At 37.2% G+C, this 21,499-nt stretch overlaps 1 protein-coding gene across 21 annotated transcripts in view; it reads right to left on the bottom strand.

Moving 5' to 3' along the window:
* Positions 1-21,499, bottom strand: part of LOC103134101 (neurexin-1a) — a 277,111-nt gene that overhangs the window by 125,469 nt on the left and 130,143 nt on the right. For 20 of the 21 annotated variants that reach the window (XM_007546203.2, XM_007546209.2, XM_007546201.2 and 17 more), the window contains 5 exons: positions 20,738-20,860; positions 19,311-19,692; positions 17,330-17,520; positions 16,341-16,514; positions 13,903-14,022 (listed from right to left, as the gene is read on the bottom strand). In XM_007546203.2, the coding sequence (XP_007546265.1) occupies positions 13,903-14,022; positions 16,341-16,514; positions 17,330-17,520; positions 19,311-19,692; positions 20,738-20,860 (990 nt within the window). Of the gene's footprint in view, positions 1-13,902; positions 14,023-16,340; positions 16,515-17,329; positions 17,521-19,310; positions 19,693-20,737; positions 21,445-21,499 lie in introns of those variants that run through there. The other variant, XM_016668489.1, reaches the window with a different exon arrangement.

Genomic DNA, 21,499 nt, shown 5'->3' with positions numbered 1-21,499 from the left:
AAAATGGGGGAAGAGCCACAGATGGATGCCTGAATAAGAGCAAGAGCACCTGACCCGTCTGGGAGAAGGCCACAAAAATCAGCCAAAGAGCCCTCAAACAACACTTTTATGCGACACGGGGAGACCTTTTAGAGAGGGAAAGCCTCTCGAAGCCACTTCAGCGAAAATGTTTCTTCTCCTCAAGAGCCTCAATGAGGGAAACTTGCTATTTTAAGAAATCAAGCCCAATTATGTGGCATCCAAATCATTGCATTTTGCAGAATTCTGAATGAAGCTAAATCAAAACAAAAAGCGATAATGTGTTCTTGAGTTAGGTGGTGTTTGACTGCTTTTCCTCTAAACGGATCTTGCTTGGAAGCGTGAACCAGGTGCTGTATGTGTGACAGAAAACCACATCTGTGTCAAGCTCAGACAAAACATTTATCTCTGTGAATGTTCGGTGGATATATTCTTTTCCGGACCAGAGAGAACGGTACGCTGTAAACAGAAAAAAAGATTATTTACTGTAGAGAGACTGGTGACTGACTATTATCAGTTATTTTCAGTTTAAGCTGACCCAGACCTGGTTCTGCCGCTAATCCGAAGTACTAAAAGCAGTTTACAATGTCAACTTGGTAATAGTTTGTCTTTGTTTTTTGTTTTTTTTAAAGTAAGCAATTCCACACTATGCGCCAATCTTTGATGCATAGTGTGAAGCCAACTCATTTTTGTGTCTTTTAAACATTAGTCCATAATGCATTTCCTGACCTTTGTGCGATATGTAAAACAATTTGTCAGGGATCTGGCATTGTGTTTCTGTGGCATTTTCTCCCACTGAGCTGCAGGTTTCCCCAGAGGGCGGCACTGAGCGGTGTGCTTCTGCACACCTATTTTCATCAAGCTCATCAGCTGGAGCATAGGAGGACCTGACTGCAAGTGCGAGTGTCAACCCATACTGTACCACTAACGCTCCATAATGTTTTTTTTGTGTTTGATCTCCTTGGTATTTCCTGGCTTGATGCTAACTCTTTTGCTCTGCTTTCCCTGAGTTCTCCCCTCGTTCTGCTCTGCAGAGAGGCTTGCTGGATTTGCTGCTCAAACCTCCTCAAATACCTTCAATGGTTAAGCTCCCATCCATCGGAACATGCAACTCCCAAACCGTACGCCTTTGGTGGTGAACCAGCTTACTGCATGGTTCACCACCTCCTGGACTTGGTCCACTACTCTCTAGTTTAAATCATCAAACACATTGGTTTGGAGGACAAGATAAAATTGAAAACTCTGGTTACATTGAAACACCTTTAAAGTAATACTTTGTTCAAACATGTTTCTGTATTTTATAAAAATCTAGTGCATTTTTTATTATTATTTATTTTTGAACTAAAATGAGAGGTTGCAAGACAAAAGTCTTCCCTCCAAAGAAAACATCTGAACCCAGTTAAATGTCCGAAAAGCCTTGTGGGAGAACCAAAAATCCAAAGTATATGCCTGACACAAAAACAGTGCATTACTTAAAAAAATAAATAACACCATGCCCACTGAGAAAGAGGGCGGTGGAAAATCATGCTGTGCAGTTACTTTCCCCCAGACACAACTAGGCGTTTTTTTCAAGACGTTTGAAAATGTGAGCAACACTGAATAGCATTTTTCAGTTTTGGTGATGGACCCAAGAGGGATTTTATTTTTTTAGCTTCACTCTGTGTCAAATCATACATCCAAATACGTAGAAACATTGATTCACCAGAAGAGAATTACAGTTTTAGACTGACCAAAACTTAAACGAGATTTTATTTTTTTGTTCAAACTTCTCAGTGCTTTATGTCTAAAAAAAACTGTACTTTGAACATGTGTGAGTAAACCTTTAAAAGCTACTATAAAGAAGGGCTTTAAAAGAGCAACTGACTGTAATTTATAAATATTATATTTAGATTTTTAAAAAAAGGTAAAGAAAGGATGTGGAAAGCAGTCATTATGGCTACACTCCTCACCCGAGACGTTTTCAGCGCTAAGTTCCATTGAAAAAGACAGAAAACAAATTTAGATCCGCGCTCCTTTCTGCCAATGAGGGTCTTTGTGAATATCAAACATGTCATTACTCATTCAGGCAAAATCACAAGTTCTAGTACAGAGAGCAACCGACCACACAAGGCGCTGATGTTGATGTGTGCAAGAGTACGGAAATAGCAACATGGCACCGTCTTAGTCATCGCTAGATGTGACATGATAAGAGTGGACAAACACAGGGAGTCAACACTCAACACAAACAAACAGGCTGCACGTTATTCCAACAAGGAGGGAGGCCAGTCTGTCAATACTGTTTGCGTACATCACAGTGGGTCCGTGTCAGATTAATATATATCACTTAGATTAAGTGTAGCAAACTCTTAACAGCGTAGAGCAAAGAGGCCTCGGCCTGGTGGCCTCTAAATTATCTGCACCTCATCGTCTCCTGCTTGCAAGGTGAAGCTTCATAGTTTAAGGTTTAAATGATGACTGCAGCTGCGACTGCTCATCATTATGTGATTAGCTCTTCCTATGAATAACTAGTTTTCATGCACACACAGCTGTTACGCACTGGATGACTATTACATTAACTAAATAGAGCATAGATACACGTAGTCAGAGAAGACCCACAATTGCAAATGTCTCATTTATGTACAATGTTGCAACCAAAAATAAATTTGTGCTTCTCTTGCTGTTGATTATGCAAGCTGGGGGAAGGTGGGGGCGGGGGGGGCAAAATAAATAATAGTATTTGAGATAATATGTTATGATGTTATATATTGAGATGTACCTGTATATATAGAGGATAAACAGATTGGATTTGGGTCTTTAGCATACTAAACTGGTTCCTCAGAAACTAGGTTTCATTTGTTCCTTTCAATCAATGGATATTGCTGGCATAGGAAGCCTCTGGAATATGCCTGATGTGACAAAGAGGCTTTTTTCCCCCTCCTAATGCATAGACAATGTTCTTTGCAGAGTAATTCATTTCCATAAATCCATTTAAATGAACATTAAAATCAACCACACAGGAAATATGATTCAAAAATCATTGAAAGTACGTGCAGGGAAAGGTTGAGCTTGTGTGTGACAGACACACTTACGTGCTACCCTACCCTAACCCTATATGATGATGCGTCTGAGAATGCATAAACCAAATCCTAACTGTCAGTGAGAGAGATAGGGGTCACAGGTCAGCAGTTTTCTGGAGGTTTTCTCTCTATCTCCTCTGACAGCTTCCAAGATGCAGTGGGCCACCGGGCCATACAGTCTGCCTGAGTCTGTCTCCTCTGAAGTCTTTCCCAAGTAGATCAGCCGCTGTTTCAGAGCGCTTTGTTTTGACCAGGTCAAGGACGGACTGTGTCTCCTCCTTTCAGAAGTCCACAGCCTCTTTGGCACTGAACTCCTTCACCATGCTAACTAGGACAACAAATAGGCTAAGTATAGACATTTCTGTTCTCAAAATGCAATTCTTATTCAAAGAGATATTTATTATATATTGAGAAAGAACTAACACAAATGTCAATGGTTAAAATAATTCAATATCTGCTTCTCTGTACTTTTTATTTTTCATTTATAATAAATCATCTGTTGTCTTTTTAATGTGTGCACATAATGTTTTCCGTTTTGTTTTTTAAGTGAACTTTCTCAGTTGCTGTTTCTGATAACTGCACAGTGTGGTTGTGTTGTATATATACACATTTTAATATTAACTTTTTTTATATATTAACATACTCTGATGCTGCTACTACTTTTGAATTCTCCCAATATGGGACAATAAGGGATATTTCAATTTCTATTTCTTGTGTTGCTGGGGATTTTTGTGGGTGTGTCTATGTGTGGGGGCGTTCCCTTTGAGAGGTGCAGCCAGCTGCATGTCACGTGGCTTCAGCCAGAAAACCAGACAGAGTTAGATTCATGTCACTTGTGTGTTCAATCATTCCAGTTCCATCTGCATCCATCTTTGCCCTGACGAAGCATTGTAGGTACGTTGAGTTTAATATATTGTTGTGCATCATTATTTTTATATTATTTCTGGTTGTTGAGATAGATGTAAAATATTTTTGGATGTTTATTGTAAGTTTGCACAACTTTGCTAATTCATTTGGGACAGTATTTAATTTAGCTAAGTTAAACTTATATGTCTGTGAAAGTGATGTTTTCCTTTTTGTTTGTATTTTAGTTTCACACTTCCTTGGAGTCAATAAACCTGTGGATAACAGGTCAACTTTCCTCAGAGTCTTGATATAAGGAAGAGTTTAGCTGTACTGTCTAGTTGCATTTCATATGGCGAAGGCAGTATATTTCTACTTCATTGTGTGAGGAATTATTTGCTTTTAGGATTTGACAGTATAGCTCTTTAATAAAATACAACAATATTCTTCAATCAAGAACTCAACTGCATAAATTCACCTTATAACTCCAATACAGCTCCAGCATGAGAACTTCTAATTCAACCTTTTCTTGTGTTCTCTTCACCTCCCCAAACACAAAGGTGATGCTCGTAGATGACAGTGTATTTTTTTTTTTCCCTTCCCTGCTCTTTTTGAACCCGTTCAAATAGATCTTCAAAGATGAATGCTGGGGTTGGGCGTCCTGTTGTGGCTTCCACATTTGCTGCACAGAGTTCGCTGAACTTTGCACATGTTTTGCTTGCAATTTTATATTCTGAGAGAGGCGAAAATCAACTCTGCCGTATTGATGCGTCAGGTGAAGCTGGTGATAAGACAGAACTCGTGAAAAAGCAGATCTTGGACTGGCTTGAACTGATAAATGCCAGCAACACTGTCACATGGGGGCCGGTAATAAAAATTAGCACAGATGCTACACCAAGTACTAGATAAGAGCATTACTTTTGCCAGCCATGTCTCAGCGTGTAGACTCCCTGTCTGCACTGATGAAGACAGAGAGAACGTAGAAGTTTCCACTAAAGAAGTCCAGAGCTAGAAATTCTTAAAGTTTCTTGTTAAAAACAATCAATTCCTGTTATTTTATTTTTTTATTTTTTTAATTAAGAGGGACAAAGTTAAGAGGTAATGAGATGGTTTCCTGACATTTGACTTTAGTTTATATTCTGCGCCCAGCTGGAATGGTTGTGAATCCATTCATAAACATTTTTCATTGATCCGCAGATCAGCAAACCTTCTGATTTTGTTCTGTTAAGCATGAAAGCTGTGTCTCTCAGAATGCTATCAGCTGCCTTGAGTTTGTGCAACATCTGCACAATAAGACTAAAAACTGGGCAAGTGTAGCATACTGCATGAGAATGTGTGATTAAGATGAATGCCTCTGCACATAAATAAAGGGGTTTGTGCAGTGTATTGGATGTTTATTTGGCAAGGAGTAATAGTAGCATGGCTGACCAAAATAAAATCAGCTATGCAGCTTCACAGTGAATAGATATTCAGTAAACTTTGGTGATGTACTTTACCGCTAAAATGCACTTAACTGCAACCTCGAACACATGAACGGCTGATATCTTTCAAAAAGCACATAAAAAAAAACACATCCAGTGGAAAGCGACGGCAGCCCTGACCCTTCTAGGATGACAGCCATTTATGTCAAAATTTGAATATGCATAGGGCTAAACTGAAGTGCTCAATGCATGAATTGTGACTGTGTGACTTCAGGTGCCTCTGTGCTCTCAAAGTGCAAGCTTCACTCGATTAAATTCCCTTGCATTGACAAAAGAAAAATGGATGTGGGCTTGTTTTAAGGGATGCCATTATGCTGGAGACGCTACGGATGCACTGCAACAACTAGGTTACAGTGATTCACAGCATCAAACTTCAGTCTACTACTGACACATTTTATGTATAATTTGGCACATTTTATATAATTTGTCTGGCCGTAAACGGATGCTGTTTGCTTAAATCAGATATTCAGTCAAAAACAACATTTCGGGTCCATTACACAGCACACAATCCAGTGAAGAAAGCTCTTTGACCTGCACCCACTTTGGCTAACATACTGATTGATCTGTGTGTGCTCTCCAACTTTGCTGACACGAGATAAAACCGTATTTGATAAATGATGCATATAAAATCTGTTCTTTAACTGTGTTACCTGTAAGTCGAGTTCAAGGACAATTCAGTTCTATTTTTTCCCTCTTCAAAGAGTGATCAGAGACTGACTTGCATATTGTTAATACAATAAATAGATTATTTAATAAATTAATATATCGCGTGGTCTCGTACTGAAAATTTAGGATAACTTCTTTTACAAAATTACTTGCCATACTAAAAGGTGTGCATAACAGCTTCTAAAAGTTTAATTGTATACATATTGGCTTATGTATTTTTTATAAAATGTTTAATGTATTTAAACTTAATTGTAATTTATGACATTTTAATAAGACTATATCTTTTTTCACAAGAAAAAAAAAAAAAAAAAAACTGATGCCACAGCCTGGACCAAGATCCACGTAGCAAATGCAAGTATTGAAAAGATTCAGTTGACTAGAAATATACACCAGATCTTGGTAACAAACCATTCAATTCAGAGCAAATAAATTAAGTGTAGTGAAATGGTACACCATATTATACACACAGGAGGAAATTTATATACCAAACAGCAAAGAAAGTCAAAAAAAAAAAAAAAAAAACTGCAAACACTCTTCAGCTCTGTACCCTCTGTATTATACTACAGTATCATTAATTTATTTTCCCCTAACTCGTTTTAACAGGAAAGAGGCCATAAATCGTTGTTAAGCAGTTGAAGTAAACACAAGCAAGGAAACTTTTTTTTTCAATGATACTTTAGCGCCATAGTTCTCCTGGGGTTCATGTTCAATAGCCTAAGTTTATGAGAGAGGGGAATATGCACCGCGTTACTACGCCTCCCAACAGAATACTTTAGCTGAGACACTGTATCAACACTTTAATTAGTATTGTTTTGTGGAGGAACAAAAGCTTCTCACCTCAAGTCAACATGCCCCCCAAGACTACCAATTAATAAAAAACTCCTCAAACATTAAGCTCTCATCACTGCACTGCATCTGGCTAACTTCTGCATGAGATTCTAATCAGCAGAAAGTGCTGGGAAGGAAATATAGTGCATGTGTAACTCAGCTGTGACCGCATCAAGGTATCCAACAATGTAAACAAACAGGATTAAATTAAATAATACTGTTCATAGCATTTAAAAGAGCCCCCAAAAAACATACTTTCCTGGAGAGTCATTTCGGCTGGAGCATAGCACAGTTCTGCAAGTTTTATAAACTATTGACCATAACACAAGTAAAAGCTTTGTCATTTATTTATATGTAGGCTACAATTCATAATCCTTCAAATATGAAAGTTGTGCCAAATTCCCCAAATATACATTTCCTCATTGAAGTTTTAGCAGACTAAAACTGGACAGTCAGTTACCATAGCACATTATTCATTCAGTCAGACAGGATACTGACCACCCACTCTGAGCTGGAATAACTACTGCTGCGAATAAAATAAAAAAAGAACAACTACTTAACGTGGCCTGACATGGTAGAAAGACTAAATGATGAAAACAGGAAGCAGTCAAAAGCTGCATACGAGTTTGTAGCTACTGTGAACTACTGCAGGGAAAAGCTGAATTATATAATTTGATTGATGAGTATGAAACTGGATCTAATATCATAACATCAAAAGCTTTTAATTAGGTTTATGTTATATATATATATATATATATATATATATATATATATATATATATAGTGGTAAAGTGTAACCCGAACCCTCAATTTACACATCACTATCTTTGTCTGAGGCACTTGGACAAATAGAGCTGGTTCCCATGACTGAGGTTTTAAATACAAGTGTTTAAAGGGGAATTAGTACATTAGAAATAAGCACCTATTTAACCATAGATACAGATTGGGTCTGTTAGGTATATTGTCCAGGAGATTAGACAGAGTGATCATTAGTGAACATTTTCTTGCAGTAAATTAATTTTCCCCAACTCACTCGTAGTGTTTATTGATTTTATTTAGGTGTTTATTTAGAAAACCTCTGAACCACAGATGGAATCTTCTCTTGATAGTTTTTAGTTGTGAGGAGTAAACAGGTTAATGTGAGTCCAATACAGCATGTCTCCAGGCTGGTATTCTTTATCATAGTCATCATTCAACAGTCAAACATAGAAATAGTTAGTATAAGAGTTTCTCTGCGGAAATAGAATAGCAGCCTTGCTATCAGCCCTGCATAGCCTCTCAGCTGATCAGTTAAACTTTGCACTGAATGCGCTACAATTATTACAAGCATCCTTGCACATTTGAGTAAATGTCTACTGAAGTGTATGCACAAAGGCACTTAAGACCGATTCTCTCTTATCTTCAGGCAAAAAGTCTGTTTAAAGCTATGCCAAGCGTTCAGCACACACGAGACTGAAAGGTTTTAAAGCCATAGATCTGTTTGGCTGAGATGCAACAAAAGAGGACCATATCCTGGGCACGGATAATATCACTCCTTTCCTCTGGCATCATTACTGGTATGGGTGTCCGCTTATATTTATCAAAATCAGAATAAATGGTCTTATCTCTGGGAGTTTCTGGAGCACAGATACTTGCCTGGCTTTAATCAAGTCTCCAGACAGCAGTGTTTTGAAAGCACAAAGGCCTTATTCTACAAGGAGAGAAAATATTTAAAATTTACAAGAGGCTATCTAAGACAAGAATAATTGTTCATGTAAATGATTCATTGTAATCTTTACTGGTCCTACTAAAACTGGATTTGCTGCAGCGATGCTGAGATGGAAACTTCTAGAATACATGTGTTGGAATACATGCATTCTTACATTTTTAATATTGTTTAATTACAGTAATTTTATTCCTAGCTTATCGCCTTAACCGGCTAGTTGAATTCTCTGCATTTTAGGCCAATGCAATAATCTCTCGCTTCTCTGCAGTGGCAGAGAATAGAAGGGATCAGAAGGAAGGAGGAGGGGTTGTAGGAATGTGGAGAAGAAGTAAATATGGATTTTTTCTATATGTAGTTGGATAATCACATACTACATCCTGAATGTGGGACATTTGATGAATATGCTCAGTGTAGATGGACCCAGCAATGTCCACTACCTTAAAGGCACTGGGTCTTTCCAGGGATTGGCACGTCTTTGCATGTTCAGCTGTTGACAACGGACTCAACACAAACAGTTTTCTTTGTTGATCCAATATTGACGTGGCACTAATAGCTGTGACAACAAGACTCAGAGGAGGGGCGACCAAGCAAGAGAAAAGCTACATAAAGGCCAGGGCCAACCCTCAACCACGGCCTCTCCTCGACCCAGTTTAGTTCAACAGCAAACGCCACTCTGTCGCTGTACATTACCCTCAGATGCTTGACCACTGCAGGCTAATTCCCTCAAGAAGTCCAGATTGGCGCTAAAGGTCCCCCTCTCACACGCACATGCACAAACAAGCAATTTTCTAAAAGCAATCTAGAGGAATCTATAAAACCCCAGGTGACATTACAGAGAAGACAAAATGCACCACAGCAGCTACTCCACATGCCTAGTATGTTCCAGTATCTGGCTTTGAAGATGATTATCAGCATAATTTTGCTCTTGCAGAACAACAATATATGAATCAACCACACCAAGATATATATGCTTTTCTTCACAAGTCAATTTTAGTAACTGCAGTGTTTTCAAGAGTATGTTCAGTTTGGCTTATTTTGGTAACATAAGTCTGCAGGGACATGACAAATTCACAATTAGCAACATTTAGAGCGTTGTCATTCTAAGGATGGCATTTTCTGAGGAAGCGAGTCATAATTGTCAGGACATGACTTGCATTGATTACCATATATATATTTTTTCCTTTTTCCTTTCATTTTTACACTGATCGTATGTTTATGGGGACTAAATTTGCTTCTATAAATATAAAGGTTAAATAAATCTTCTTTCCAAAGTCTGAGTATGTCAATTGAATTTAATATTTAAAGGATGACAAAGAGGTGGTTTTCTTCTCTATTTCATCACCTTGCCAGTCAATTTGAATAGAAAAAGAGCAGCAGTCTTCTGAGAAGCTAAAATGCATTATAACACACAAAGCATAACTAGGAGGCATTGAAGAATGAAATGCAGTGATTGCAACATTTGGAACAACTGCTAATATTTCAGGTAAATTTAAGCAAAACCTCCATAGTGTGTGTGTGTGTATAAAAATAATAATAAAAAAAAGATAGCTTAGGGCAAACTCCTCAATAAAAAATTGAGGAAAAACTCAGATGACAGCAAGTATCGATGCAAATATGAAGTTTAATTTTGCCACAGGTGTGAGGCCAAAATTTTGCAATTCACTCAGAGAAAGTGAGTTTTCAGTCCAATACCAGCTTTTTATCTGCAAAGCAATTTCCTTCAATTTGATAGAAAAACACACTTTTTCTTATATTTCAGAAAAATTACTTGATTTGTCTTATAAAAGAAGTGGACTAAGCAGAGTCTACCAACATGTATATGTCACATGTGCTTAATGTGGATTTTTTTAGCAGTGTACGAATGCCGTCTACACTGCAGCTTCACCGTGAGTTCAAACTCTGGGTCAACAATTAGCTGCGAAAGATCAAACGCAGCTGCAGCAAAAGCTCGATTAAAAGTTTAGAAGTAACAAAAACACTAACAATGAAAGTGTGTTTTTTTTAAGGTTTTATTGGCACTACAGGGTTTGATGTATTAGTGGCTTGACAGGAAGACGGGCAGAGAGAGAAGGGGAAGACATGCCGTACATGGCCCAGGGCCGGGAATCGACCCTGGAACAGCAGCGTCAATTACTGTAGCCCCACTGTGCCATGAGCCATTGGGGTCACCTCGTGACCCCAATAAAACTCTGTTATTGCTTCCCTTAGAGCAGCCTGCAATAGTTTTACCTCAAGTTGTACATATTAGTAATTTGCTTGTTTAGTCTATTACAGCAGTGACGCTAATCGTTCGCAATAAATATCAAATAAAGTTGTCGTTCTGGGAGCCAACCTTTTGGAGCATTTAAATGTGGTTGAAAGGTTGTGAGGATTATATAACATTATACTCCGATATGCATGTTTAATCAAGAATATGTTTATCTTTGCTCTTTTATTGTTTGTCAGGAGTTTATATGAGCAGCCAAGCTTTTAAGTTTCATTGAAATATTGTCAATCCACCAGCCAAACAGTTCAAGAACGTTCAAAGGGAGCACAATAACAACCTTAGTTGTATGTGATTATATAATTAGGGAAACATATTTCATTATTTTCTTAAGCAACTATACATCTGAAAGTTATATTACTAATTGTGACATTAATTAGTATCCTAATCAGTTTAAGTTACTCCTTCACTGCCAAATTAGATCCACGCATGTTATGTTCTATCATTTACACCAGTAACAATGACTCTAGAGACATGCCTGAAACCTGCCTATGTGACTTTAATTACAGTGTTATAGTTCCTGAGACACACCGATCTTCTCTAATGTACCAGCTGTGAAAAGTGTCTATATCAGTTATGCTGTAGGTGTCAAATGCAGCTAACTATGTCATGCTGGTGTGATTAGCACTGATAAAAAAGAAAAAAAAAATGTTTGCAGACTGATTTACTGCTGTGACTACCAATGAGCTAAATAACAGAGAACCAGCCAGTACTGAATGTTGTTTTTATTTTTATTTTTTTTACCTTGTGTGTATTCTTGGAGACACAATGCCCAGTTGTAAATTTTAATATAACTTATGCAAATGCATGTATTACTAGTTAAAATGCATGTTTTCTTAAATGCCTCTCACTCCTTTTTTCATATTCCCATAACAATCCACTAAGTAATATAAAACTCAGCCAATTCTTGATGGTTTATTTTTGTTTTTCAGACTTTGTTTTCCATAATTTAGATCAGATTTTCTGCAATGAAAAGCTTTCTTGAAAAGCTGTACTTTGCGTACGCCCATGATAGCCTGCCAACCCATTCAACACATTGGCTCTTTTTAGGTTAGCAGAAACAATGACACTAGTTTTAGCAACTAAAATCAGGAGCTGGGACAGTTCTCTGAAACAAAGATACCCATTCTGCTTCTTAGCCTGTTGGTTAGCTCTGTGGCTCTAAAATAGGCTACACATGTGCAACAGAAATTAAAGGAAAAAAAAAAATCACAACTTCTTTTTCCCTTTAACAGACAAAACGTCATCAATACAAACATTGCTTCACTATAACCACATTCCTCTTTTTTGATGCAAACAGAATCTGAGCTATGAAAGGTGAGGACAGAGAAAAGCTCTCAAGATCGCAGACACCAGAATCTTCTTAGTGCTCTCATCGGCTGTAGATATTATCTGGGTGCAAGGCTATTAAGGCTTTCTAATGTTAACAAAAGACAGGATCTTATCAAACCAGTAGAAGTGACACAGAATGCATTAACATTTATACTGCTCTCCTCTGCTTGGATGACATCACTGAAGTGCCTGCTCTCTTCCTTTGCTCCAGAATGCAGTTCAGTCCTCTGACCATTGACCCCTTACTGTGTGAACTGCTGCAGAACAAATTAATGGCCAAACAACCCCCCTTTGCATCTTTTGCATAAGGAAGTACGCTTGCTTTAAGGAGTAGCAGATATTATCCTAGTTCCTTGAGTTTCCTTGCATTAATGAGCATGCAGTAAGTTTAGATAAAAGACTGTTTCGCTGCTTTTAAGAGAGATTAATATTACCAAACTATTATAAAGGAAAATATGGATTGAGAAAGCCTGAATTTGTTTGCTCTTTTAACAATAGTCAAGACAATAATTAATGCAATCTGAAAATAACAACAGAAGATGATTGCGATTTGCTCAACAAAATTATTTGTTTGCATGTTAGACTGCTTTTGGTGTTTCCCTCAAATGAACCTAAATGTGGATGTTACTCCCTCTAGTGGTGCATATGTCGCCTAAAGAGACGCAACACACAATTTATTCTTTACAGAACTTCTAAACTAAAACGAATTCAACATGATAATATCTTATCTATGTTAGCTTCTGTACTTAGCAAGCTTTTCAATTTTATATAAAATATTTCATAACATTATGTCATATTCTGATTATTATGTTATATTGCCGCATAATAATCATGCTATGTAATACAATCTTATGTTATAAAATAAAATGCCATGATCATCATGTTATTTATATGTACATATAATATTTATGTAATGTGTTAAGAGTGTTAGAGATTCACTGATGGGTCAACCTTTGATTAGGATCAACTCATTTACAGATCAAAACTCAAACATACGTTAGCATTGGAGGTAGGTGAAGGCAACATAATGCAGAGCAAACAAGTCATACCAACAGCAGCACTGTTTAGTGTCAAAGTTGTTACTGAATGAAGGATAGCTCTAAAAGAAAGACAAAGTTTGCTATTTTCAGAAAAACTGTGTTTCAAAATGATGTCAATGGTTTAATTAGATGAATTTCCCACAGACATGTTTGTTAATCATTTAGGGTAATACTTGTAAGCAAGGAGTGTGAGGAAAGCATAATGTGTTACAGAAAGATTGCCTTGTTCAGATTGCTTTGAGCCTTCCACTTGTATCTGTCGTGGATTATCCTGGATTTGTAAATGTTGGCAGCCTATTGAAAAGCTCAGAGTTAAAATAGGGTTTAAATTATCTGGAGAATGGAGTTTAATAAATATGATTTGCTTCAGGGAGCTTAAACTTGCATAATGCTTTTGTCTTTGCTTGAAAAAAATAAAACAGATTTGAAACGACTCCATTCTCTCACACATGAGGTGTTCCCTCTGATTCCAATATAAATAATTTATGACTGCCCATGACACCAAAGGTAAAAAAAAAAATATATATATATTTTGAACATTGTGAGTAGTAGGACCTGGACTGGCCAACAATCTGTAAAAGCAGGTCAGAGCTTTAACAGAATTTGGCTACAAATGTCTGATCAGTGCATTTTTAATGGTTAGGTGAAAAAAGAAAAGCTAGAAGCTTACCGTCATTACAAAGTGGTCCTCCGAATGTTGTCATGCTGCAGTCACAGCTGAAGCCCTCCCACTGCTGAAGGCACACACCTTGGTTGGCACACGAGTCCTCTTGGCATGTAGTGCTGGGGCCTGAATTTAAAACAAAATGACAGCTTAGTGAAAATAAGACTGGGTTCAAACTAAAAACAATATATGTAATGTCACAAGTATGGATAAGAGTCACACACAACTAGCTGTGTGCAGTCACATTTTAGTAATTACAGCTGCTATTACTGTTAACAATGTCCATTTTTACCAAACTCAGATTTAGTTAGTTAAAAAGTAGATACAGCAAACATAAAGCCAAAATATGCATAAAAAATTTGTAGAAAATAGCTAAAAACATGCAGTCTTTAGGTTTGAACACTCATTCGTGGTTTAAACATTTCAATTGCATTTGTACAGTTATCTATGGTAAGTGTTTTTATTTATTAGCATTGATTCAGTTTCAGTTAAAAGTGCGCCAATTGTTTTAATATATTGTGTTTTTTTTACTGTTTATACTCGACACAAGATTCATAACTTAGTAACTGTATAACACCATATCCAGCATATCCTGCCAGAGACATAGACCAGTCTATACATTCAAAACAACTCATAGATAAAATAACTAATAGTGATAACATGGTCACAATATTCTGCTGAGAAGGCTGAGTCCTGGCATGTTACACGCTCCAAAGTCTACTTAACCGGTATGATCATAACCCGGATAATAAAAAAAGCATCTACTGTAAATCCAAACAGATTCTTTATTAGTCCTCAGATAATTTCACATGTCATTAAATATTTCAAATAGTGGTGGGATAGTGAATGTATCAAATATAGATTTGATTTAAATGTATGGTAAATACATTTTAGCACTTTTAGATGATCTAATATCAAAAAGCATCTTAGTGGGTTATTGTTTATATACTTTGAACGTTAGAAAATGCTACAAAAGATGACAGGAATGGATGGTTGGCAATAATATGCTTAATCTACTCTGTAAAAGTAACAATTTTACAATTTGTAACCAACAAAAAATATATTTTTTAAAAATTCATGCAATATAAAACTGCTTGGTTCAAAGTAATGTGAGGCATGCAAATACATAAGCAAATAAATAAATGAATTAAAAAAAAATAAAAAATAAAAAACTCTTACAAATGTTCAGATACTTGGAATAGGACTGCAAAACAAAACATCAGTCCCATAGAATTTTATACAAGGTTCTTGTATTTCAATGAAACTGATGCCATTCTTGATGCCAGTGAGTGAATGGTACACAAAGCAGTCCTCTTGTGAGAAATTTGGTTGGTAAAAAACTGTGGGAAGGTAGTGGTGTTTGTATTTCAGTGTGTGCGTGTGTGTATGTGTGTGTGTATTGAGGTGTGGGGGGGTTGTTATTTCAGATGCATTTGGGGGGAGAGGGGAGGATATCAAATGCCATTAGTAGACAAAGCTTTCTACCTTGCAAGTCAGCTTTCGTCAAAGCAACTTTTGTTGGCAAAATAATAGGAAAAGAAAAGGCAAAGTATACAAGCAGTTAGTAAGAAGCACAAAGTTTGGAAAAAGAGGGGAAAATATAGATTGTGAGGCAGCATTGCATCATAATTTCACCATCACAATTAATGTTTTAACTCTACTTCAAGCAATCATTGATTCAGTGTGGTACAATTTGATAATGGCTAGTTTGACACGCCTTCACAAGAGCTGAATGCGATTACGTTCGTCACGCTGGAACATGATAAAAGATCAGAAGTACTTAGCGGTAACGAGTGGGTGAAAAGAGAAAGTAAACTAACCGACTGAAGTCGTAGAAAGAAAATCAAATATTGTCTCTGGATATGGTGCACACATTAGACTGGGAAAATGTTATTCATACATGCAACAAAGGCTTCATCCATTATTCAAAAGGATCGCTTCAGGCCAAATATCTCAGATCCAGCAAGCATGCATAGTGTACAACAGAATAGGGATAAAATGGGAAGTAACAGTGGCAGTACAAATATGGTGAGAAGAATAATCAGATTAAAACCAAGTGAAACAGAAATGATCGCCTCTGGAAGAGTGTCGGAGGTTGATTCATTCAAACAGAATACTAACATGCTTTATAGATGTTAAATTACACGCCACAAGTTACCAGTGTCTCTTTCTTTGTGGCTGTGCTTCAGAATGAGTGCTGCTTGAAGATATGTATGCGACTTGCAGGATTATGCAGCATTACATAGTGTTACACCTGATGATATTTTGGAGAACATTAATAAACTGTTCAAATGGATTTGCTCTCTTGTGTTATTCATTTTAAGTGAAACATAAGCATTGTTTCATCTATTTATACTCAACCAATAAAGGTTAAAAACTCTACAAAGACAATAAACTAAAAGATACTTCCATCAGGATCTGGCTCATCATGTGTGGCCTCTCACCTTCACATCCTCTCTCTATCTGTCCCACACAGTCCAGAGCATCTGACATCAAGTCTGGGAGGCGTCCGTTCAGGTCCACCGACGCCAGGCAACCCTGGAAACCCTCCTTGGCATGCACCAGTTTGGGCAGGTCCTTATACATCTCCTTAGCCACCCCACCAATGTAAAGGTTTCCTGTAAAGAAATCAGAAATGGAACAATGCTGACCCCTGGTGGAAATAAAGTAGAATGCAGGACTTTCCTTATCTATTTTTTTGCAACAAGCTATTGTGCTTTTCATAGTCAGATAAAAGACAAGAAAAGCTTAATAATCGTCAACATTCCCTAAAAAAAAACAAAAAACATTTCAAATGTTTATGAAGTAAATGTCCAATGTTATTTATGAGTGTAAGCCATATATTCGGCAACCGCTTTATCTTGCCTCATCATTATGAATATCCTTCCAGGTAGAACACCAATTACCCAAAACAATTTGCTTTCAATAACAGCAGCTTTCATGCCAACAATAAGTAACTCTTTTCAAATAAATGTTATCCAAGGCTGTTAGTCTGAGCACTGTGAGCTCGCTGCAACATTTCCACATTGTTAGTTGTGACAAAAGACCAGATGAATTCTTTCTCAAGGCTACCTGAGACCCAGTAATGAGCAGAAACTTTTTTTGTGCCTTTCACCCCTGCAGCGTTTTTCCAACCTGTTATGCATTTCAATCACAAACTTGCTTTTCTCACATTAAATCACTGGTTCCTCAGCTAAAAAAATAGTTACACCTTAATAGCACCATTTCAGTTTGCAACCAATGACTAAGCCACATTAAAAATCACTTTCGTCACCATTGTGAATCTTTGGTTGAACTTCAGCAACTTGTTTTCACCACATCTAAAAACCAAAGTCCCTGCTGTAATTTGACTGATTTGTCATTTGTGTTAATGAGCATTTGGACACATTCACCTTTAACATGTCCGGTAAGGGTATACAAATTCTGAACTAACCCTTCAGGTCAAGGTTCTTGGCTCCTGAGGTTGTCTGTGTCGTAACCTTGGTGTCAATCTTGACTGTGTGCAGATTGTTGGTGTCCCTGGAGATGACGACGTTGTGCCACTGGTTGTCACTTAGGGGTTTATTTGAGTTGCCTTTGATGAGGTGGGCTCCGTTCCCCAGGTCAGACACATAGTGGAGATAACTGGAAACAGATACAGAACAGCATGAAGAAACATGAGCATACTGGAAGAATAAAAATTCCTAATATTACCCAAGTATTGGCAAACTGTTTTGGAATTTGACACGTTCACATTTCTTTAAGAGATAAAATCTTATGATTATTAGTATTATTATTAATGCTTTGTAACTGTTTGAGGTTTTACATTACTGAGTAAAAATGTACAACAAAAATCTGAAAAATCTATTGGAAGTGTGTGTACATTCAAAGATGACTGTTTGAGTGTGTGAAGCTCTCTTAAAAACGGCTTATTTCTGACATTAAAGTAACACCAGACCAGGCTAACTTTACACGCAGGTTGAGCTGTGTAATTAAATTGCATGACTTTATTTGTTGATGTCACTGGATAGTCAAAAAATAGGGGAAATTGCTAAAAATAAGAAAATTTGGCATTTCGGCAAGGACAAATACACTTCTGTGAAGCTTTTTATCTTTCACATTGTTTATTTCTCATCCCTTTGTTTAGATTAGACAGCATGGTAGCAGCCGGCTGCCTTCTGGTAAAAACTCCAGCACAGAGATGATAAGAGACAAAATGTTCATATGTAGTTTTTTTTTTACTGGCATTAAAAACTGCCTTATGTGCATCGCTGTTATTATGAAAGTCATGACCCATTTATACAGAGTTCCCTAAATAAATAAACCTCATTTACAGAAATCATAGTAAAAGTAAACTTTTAGTTTTTTTTATTTTTATTTTTTATTTTGGGGAATTCCAGGAAATAACAGAAGATATATAAGACACAGTATATTATGCACATTTAATCAATCATCATGTTTGCACTGGGTGTGTTTATTTAAACATCAGCTTATAATTATTTGCAATGGAAATGGGGAGTACAAGGAGATGCATCCCCAAGGATCTTGAAGCAAAATATGTAAATGTTTCCGGTTAGAATAACCACTTTTACTAGCTAAATTCGTTTAAGCAAGAAATATGCCAGACAACTGATTTTTCTCTGTAGCCAAGTTATTTAAATACTGACGACGGGATCCCCTCTGCTCACCCAAGGGCTCAGTTTCAGTGGTTGAACAGTGAGAACAAATATGACGACAAAATCACGATTGGTTAGTGCATATGATGAGATGACCTGTTCCTGTTCCGGTTAGATAAATATCCACACATTATGTATTATCAACTAGAATGGCTTGGACACTAAGAAGTGTTCGCTATGATTGCTTTGTGTGTGTAAGGGAGTCTGTAGGTCGTGTGTGTGTCCGTCTAAGTGTGAAGGACCTATTTAAGAGGGGCCAGAGTGTGTAAGTATGTTTCTGTGTGTCCAAGATAAGGTAGATGCTTCTCCCTGCCAGCGTTTTTACTCTGCTTCCTGTATTCATCAAAACCGCTGGGTCACAGCTGACTCCTTACTCATTCTTAGGTTTTGAAACCAGCACTCATAAAAATGTCTGCACCACTCTTGCAGATTCCACTCAAAGCTTCCTCTCTCCACTTCCTGTGTAAACAACCATCGGCTTTGTATAAATTACCACCTAATTCAAACATGACAATGTTTAAAAATAAACAATATTTACATGAACTGATATGATGTTTTGGTCTTGGCTTCTCTCAGCCAGGCTGTTGGCTTTGGTTTCAAGGACAAAACTAAACTGGATTCAAACTCACTGAAGATGCCAAGAGAGTTATTTACTGTAGGCATCGGCTTATAGCCTTTCAGCAAAACCTCTTCTAAAGAAACTTGCAAACTTTGCCCTTAAGAATACAAATTCCCACTTGCACGAATGGATGCACCTACCCTTTGACCAGTTCCACCACAATGAAGTCATTTCCATCACCACTGTTGTAGAGGATGAGACCATCAGGAGATGTGGTTTTAAACTGAAAGAAAAGGTGCATGGAGTAGTAGGCCTGCAGAGTGGTGAGGGTCACATAGCTGGACCGTGACTTGAAGGTAACCGGATCGGCAATGATGTTCTTGAAGCCAATCATGGCATTGAGTTCGCAATAATCAATGTCACCATTTTTGCAGAGGTCAATGTAAGCCATGCCATTGAAGGAGAGGCTTTGGAGGTGGCCAATGAAGTTGGAGGGCACCATGGACATGAAGCGCTTCTCTGTCACAATGCCCGTCTCAATGTTATGAAATTCCAGCTGGGTGTGGTCACCTGCCATTTGACCTTTGATTTAAAGGGAAGGAGGGAGAGAGGATGTCATTAAATGGGGTAAATGAAAGCTAAGAGGGGAAGAGCTTTGAAAATGAAGGATCCACAGCAGAACTAGTGATGTCATGTCAGCACACTTTTTTAAGCAAAAAAAACAACAACAAAAAAACACTGAGCATGCCTTCAGAGAATGTTTGATTTATCTCTACATTTTTTATTCAAGGCAGCAACATTTTGCCCAAATAAGAACTAGTGATTTTCAGTAAATAAGCAGTACCTTCTAAAAGTATTCACACCTCTCTTTTTCAGGGTAACTCTTTAATGTAGATTCACCCATCAACTTATAGTGCGGCCATTACTGTACTTCACAATAGGAATGGTGTATTGAGGGTGATCTCATTATTAACATTATTAACATCTCATTATTCAATATGTATTTTCCTCCACACATCTTGCACACAGGCAAAAAGGTTCAATTTTAACTAATCTGCTCAAAAGACCATCGTTTAGATGTTTTGAATGCTCCCTATATGGCTTCTCGAAAACTATGTAAAGCTCTTTTATGACTTTCCTTCAACAGTGGCTTTCATCCATCCAGGAAATATTTGACAAATTTATCCTGTCAATGGATTATTACACCCAATGTTAGCCTGCAGGCTACTCCTTGGTCAATACATGGCATGTTTAGATGGTCTTTTATTTTTGAATATATGAATCTCAACTGTATTTATATTTAATCTGCACACAGATTGATTTATATTGTTTAATTTTCTCACGTCTGCATTGCAATTAGGTGTTTCATTATGAAATGGGGTAAATACAGTACATGTGCAACCCACACTTTTCAATGTTTTTACATTAAAAACCATGCGAGACAAATACTTTTACAAGGCACTGTACTTACCCAGGAACAAATAAAAACAAAACAAGTGGCCTTTTTAAAATTCTCTGCAGATGCATGGCTGTTTTATTGTTCTGTTGTAGTGGCTTTAGTCTAGGTAGACCACGAGAGCCCAGAAAAGCCTGTCAAAGTTAATATAACAGAAAGGATAAGAAGTACCTTCCACAGGCGGTAGATCATCTACCGTCAGTTTCAAACTCTTGCCTCTCCTGAACACACGCACGGTATGCCACTCATTATCGTTCAGGTTCTGACCCGCAAAAATTGTCTCTGGGCCTTTGCCTGTGGGATAGTCCAAAAAGTGATTAAAGACACCCATGCACACACGCGCACACGCACGCACGCACTCCCACACACGCAGGAAGATTGAATGGTAGTACATATAAAGAGAATCATATAGAGAAGAGATGGAAAGGAAGTCAGAATAAGTGAAGGAAACATAGACAGGAAACAATTGAAGTAAACATAGTAAATGGTCCATTAACCACTGTAAATGGTCACCACTCTGACTTACATTGGCTGCATCATTATACAGGGAGCTACATTTCTAAAGTCTCTCAGCATTACTTTTTTTCTTTAAATCAGGAAGTGTGGATCATTATTCAGTATTTCTCAATAAAACTCAGACATTTTTGATCATTATTCTTGATCTCTGTGTTTTCCAACCGTCACAACTCAAATTATATTTTAAGTGTTTTCATGTTCCACATGGTGGCAGCAAATACCTTCCAGAACTTTACAATTTAGCAAAGTCTTTTACAAATAATCTATTTCCATATTGTTAACCCACCAATACTTTCATCTATCCTTCACCATGTCAAATAGAATCTTATTTTAAAAAAGAAATTATCTTGCAGAAGAGACAGTAAACTTGGAGCTAAGACAAAAACAACTATATATATATATATATATATATATATA

This window comes from Poecilia formosa, unplaced genomic scaffold (genome assembly GCF_000485575.1).
Source record: "Poecilia formosa unplaced genomic scaffold, Poecilia_formosa-5.1.2 Scaffold15, whole genome shotgun sequence".
NCBI classification, from domain to species: domain Eukaryota; kingdom Metazoa; phylum Chordata; class Actinopteri; order Cyprinodontiformes; family Poeciliidae; genus Poecilia; species Poecilia formosa.
Note: the sequence above shows the minus strand (reverse complement) of the source record. Positions and strands in the feature narration are given on the sequence as shown.